Consider the following 4,870-nt stretch of genomic DNA (forward strand, 5'->3'; position numbering starts at 1 on the left):
TACTCTCTGGTCCTCCTCCTTGGTCCAGGGGCCTTTGATGAGCTCTGGGTTGAGAACTTTCTGCCACCGGTGCTGACACTGAACATCGGTACGGTTCTGTTGGAGAACAAACAAGTCGTTACCTTACCTGATGTTTTAAGTGTTAGTTATAGAGACCGGTCAACAAGTCATTGTGAAATGTGAGAGTGCTAATGTAAGTGTGTGTATGTGTGTGTGTGTCTGTGTGTGTGTGTGTGTGTGTGTGTGTGTGTGTGTGTGTGTGTGTGTGTGTGTGTGTGTGTGTGTGTGTGTGTGTGTGGTGGGGGGGGGGTCCTCTGGTCAGTAGTGTGTATAATCCTGTTCATTTGCAGGATGTGAGAGGAACAGCTGTTCAGATGCAACCCTTTTTCAGAAATGAACTGATTCTACTTTCTCATAACTCATAACAAGACTGAGATTTTTAAAAATCAACTTTATTTTTGTAGAAATTAAATCTCCTCACTCCTCCAAACACTTGTGTGACACGTGTGTGTGTGTGTGTGTGTGTGTGTGTGTGTGTGTGCGTGTGTGTGTGTGTGCATGTGTGTGTGTGTGCGTGTGTGTGCGTGTGTGTGTGTGTGTGTAACTTACAGGCAGAAAACTTGCGATGAGTTTCCAGTCCTCTGAACCATGGTGCTCAACCATCTTTTTTAACTTCTCATCCTGACACAAATAAACATGTTCAGACCATCAATAAACACCAACACTCTGCATCTGTGTGTGTGTGTGTGTGTGTGTGTGTGCATGTGTGTGCATGCGTGTGTTTGTGTGTGTGTGTGTGTGTGTGTATGTGTGTGTGTGTGTGTGTGTGTACCTCTTCCCGGGTCCAGCGGGTTTTGCCGAGGTGGCGTTTCCCTGCCTTGGCCAGTGGTCCGTCATAATCATGATCATACATCTCAGTGTCATCATCATCCTCCTCACTGCTGTAAACACTAGAGAGAGAGAGAGAGAGAGAGAGAGAGAGAGAGAGAGAGAGAGAGAGAGAGAGAGAGGGGGGGGGAGAGGGAGAGAGGGAGAGAGAGAGAGAGAGAGAGAGAGAGAGAGAGAGAGGGAGAGAGAGAGAGAGAGAGAGAGGGGGGGGGGAGAGGGAGAGAGGGAGAGAGAGAGAGAGAGAGAGAGAGAGAGGGGGGGGGTGGGGGGGAGAGGGAGGGAGAGGGAGTGAGGGAGAGAGGGAGAGAGGGGGGAGAGGGGGGGTTAGTGAGAAAGGGAGAAAGGGGTGATTGACAGAGAGAGAAGGAGGGTGAGAGCGAAGAGAGAAAGAGAGAGATAGAGCAAGATATAGAGAAAGATAGAGAGGTAGAAAGAAAGAAAGTGAGATAGAGAGAAAGTGAGATAGAGAGAAAGTGAGATAGAGGAGAAGAAAGAAAGAAACAAATCAATCAAGGATAAACCCAGTAGAGCTCTTGTTCCATAACCATGGCTACTGAATGAACACCAAACCCTCATATAAATACACACACACACACACACACACACACACACACACACACACACACACAGTCAAGTGAAAAGCACTTTCGTCAGATGACAGAACCAGTCATTCTTGCAGGTCTGGTGCAGGCAGGCTCGGAGCCAGACACCCACGAGGAGGAACAGACTAGAACACACTCTTGGACAAACTGGTTCTGGGATGGGTGTTTTTGGTTTCCACAGATACCAGGGATTGGCACAGTTGATCATAATTTTTGTGACCTCAACGTGTCCAGACCTGCACTTGCATTGTCAGAGAGCAGTACATGCAATCATCAAACTCGCTGACGGGCTCTTAGCCAATCGGAGCCTAGGACTACGGCCAACGTGGAAGCTAGGGTACCTTTGTGTGTGGCAGGGCGACAGGTGTACAGGATACCCTGCGGAGTGTCTGTTTGTGTGTGTGTGTGTGTGTGTGTGTGTTACTGTATTACAAAGGATAGGCTCAACAAGCAGATAGTTAACTTCAACTTCCTTAACAACATAAATATCTGTCCAATTGGAATAACTCTCTATAGGGTTAATTATTAATAGCATCAAAGCAATTATGTTAAGCAATTGTGTCAATGCATTAAATGTGGCAATGTATTTCAATAAAACTCACAATAGCCTATTAAACATGATTATAATAAAACTTGCAAAAGAGGAAATGTCATAGAAATTGACTATCAATCAACAATCAACAAAATCGATTCAATAAATGTTTGATGTTTTGTTCTGGTGAACCTGAGCTTTAGGCAAGGCAAGGCAAGGCAAGTTTATTTATAGAGCACATTTCAGCCACAGGGCAATTCAAGGTGCTTTACATGAGACATTAAAAGCATTAAAACAAAAAGCAAGACATTATAGACATTTAAAACAAAAGGCAGGACAAATTAAAAGCATTAAAACAAAAAGCAAGTCATTATAGACATTTAAACAAAAAGCAGGACAAATAGAATACAGGAATAAAAGTTACAGTGCAGTATACTGATAAACATAACTCCTCTTAGAAAGCAGTGGCAAAAAGAAAAGTCTTTAGGCTTGTTTTAAAAAACAAGCCTGAAAGAGATTCTGGATTGTGGCTATAGTCTCTAGGGTTAGGGTTATCTAGGCTCTAGGCTACTGTAGTCTCGCGCACTGGCCACCTTGAACGAACAATGGTGAATTCGTGCGCGCGCCCGGGTGGACCCTGATGTCACGTGCACGGGGATCTCGCGCTCAGAGCTCGCGCCCTTCTAGTGAACTGACTCAGAACGTGCATGAACTGGGAAATGTTTCTCTCAAATAAATACATTTTTCAATGACATTAAATTAACTCTTTACTAAAGTAACCTAATGTTTTAGTGCGAATAATGAGTGGACTTTTTTTTAAAACAGTAGGCTAGGCTTAGGCTATTCCAGTTGCTTTCATATTCAATAACTAATAACAAATTGGCGCTGCACCTTGCGTGCAATCCGCATGAATAAAGAGTGAAAGCCAAGTGGTCCCACACAGCCCGCCTTCTTCCAACACGAGTTCACACTGCAGGCTACAGTCTCGGTCACATTTTAACACCATCATCCGTTTTATAAGATACTCCATGTGCTTGGCTGGCCACGGATCTGAACACCTGCCGAGCACTGGAATGAGTGAGTTACATGCATGTATATGTGTGTGAGAGTGTGTGAGAGTGTGTGAGAGTGTGTGAGAGTGTGTGTGAGAGTGTGTGTGAGAGTGTGTGTGAGAGAGAGTCGGCTCAACCAGCGCGCGAGCGCTCTCTCCCCCCAGAATGACAGCAGCGCGAGCAACACATGCCAGACGAGCACACGAGCACGGCCACCTGTCATCTGCGCGCCCAACACGTCCACACGGGACAAACACACATCCACACAAAAACACATCTCAAACAGGACAAAAACACATCCACACAAAAACACATCTCAAACAGGACAAAAACACGTCTCACACGGGACAAAAACACATCCACACAAAAACACATCTCAAACAGGACAAAAACACATCTCAAACAGGACAAAAACACATCCACACAAAAACACATCCACACAAAAACACATCTCAAACAGGACAAAAACACATCCACACAAAAACACATCTCACACAGGACAAAAACACATCTCAAACAGGACAAAAACACGTCTCCACACGGGACAACACGCTTTCACTACAGACCCTAAACTCTTAAAAACAAAAACATGGGAAGGCGGTAGGCTCGTGCATTTCAACAAACCACTATGCGAAGCAAACACAGTAGGTACATGCATGCAATCAGGCTAATGAATGAAATATGCAGTGGTATTATAAAATAAGAGCCCATCCAGGAGCTCAGACCGGTGGTATTATAGAGTAGTAGTATAGTGTTGCAGCGTACCTGTTCCTCGGCCGCCGAGCCATGCTGGGGTTTCGTGCGCTCGCTCTGCTGTGTGTGACTATCTCCGGAGTAGGAAGCAAGATGACATTAAAATAGGTTGTAAACAGACCTACGGCACGAGCGCTCCTCCCCTCCTCCTCCTCCTCCTCCTCCCCTCCTCCTCCTCCTCGCGCTCTGTTTGGCGCCCCTGGCCACGCGCATGCGCGCTGCGCCGTTCCAGAGCACCTCGGTCTCGAGCGCGGATTCCTCCCCCGGCCCGCTAAACTCTCTCTCTGCTTCTCATGAGGCTTCTCGCTTCTGCAAGAAAGAAAGGAGAAGGAAGGAAGGGGGGGTTATTGTATCTGAGGACAATGTCAACAATTAGGGAGTGAATGGCTTGACTAGGGGCCGCGGGAAGCGAGCTTGAACCCGTCCTCTGGTACCTGTCGCTCGGCTGCTTGCTGGTCCTGTGGTCGAGCAGGCTGCTACACTAGGACACATGTTCTCACTAGACTACACATGTTCTCACTAGACTACACATGTTCTCACTAGGCTACACATGTTATCACTAGGACACACATGTTATCACTAGGACACATGTTCTCTCCACACATACTCTAGGCTACACATGTTATCACTAGGACACATGTTCTCTCCACACATACTCTAGGCTACACATGTTATCACTAGGACACATGTTCTCTCCACACATACTCTAGGCTACACGTGTTCTCTCCACACACACTGCGCTCATACAAATCAATAGGACTTTTTTAAACGAGCTATTTATGTATTTCTGTGCTTTCCTGTGCGTATTCCTATGGGATGTGCGCCTATAACGATTAGCCTATGTCATGATATGCCAACTCCCTCAGAGCCTATCTCAAATTTCGTTACTGTAAATAATGATAATAATAATAATAATATGTTCAATGCAGGCATAGCAAGATGAATAGGTGATAATCGCAAACGATCAAATTACAAGTAGCCTAGATCAGCATTTCTAGTAGGCTAGCCTGCATTTCTTCAGATGAATCAACAACTGATCAAGT

The 4,870-nt window shown here is 45.7% G+C and overlaps 1 protein-coding gene across 1 annotated transcript in view; it reads right to left on the reverse strand.

The window, feature by feature from the left end:
- Positions 1-3,862, reverse strand: part of LOC311328629 (transcriptional activator Myb-like) — a gene marked incomplete at both ends in the record, with an annotated part of 8,733 nt that extends 4,871 nt beyond the window's left edge. The window contains 4 exons of the mRNA XM_084462572.1: positions 4-96; positions 610-681; positions 833-950; positions 3,840-3,862. Of these exons, the coding sequence (XP_084318698.1) occupies positions 4-96; positions 610-681; positions 833-950; positions 3,840-3,862 (306 nt within the window). The remainder of the gene's footprint in view (positions 1-3; positions 97-609; positions 682-832; positions 951-3,839) is intronic.
- Positions 3,863-4,870: the final 1,008 nt, after the last annotated feature.

Source organism: Borostomias antarcticus, assembly GCF_949987555.1.
Source record: "Borostomias antarcticus genome assembly, contig: scaffold_235, whole genome shotgun sequence".
In the NCBI taxonomy this organism is placed as follows: Eukaryota; Metazoa; Chordata; class Actinopteri; order Stomiiformes; family Stomiidae; genus Borostomias; species Borostomias antarcticus.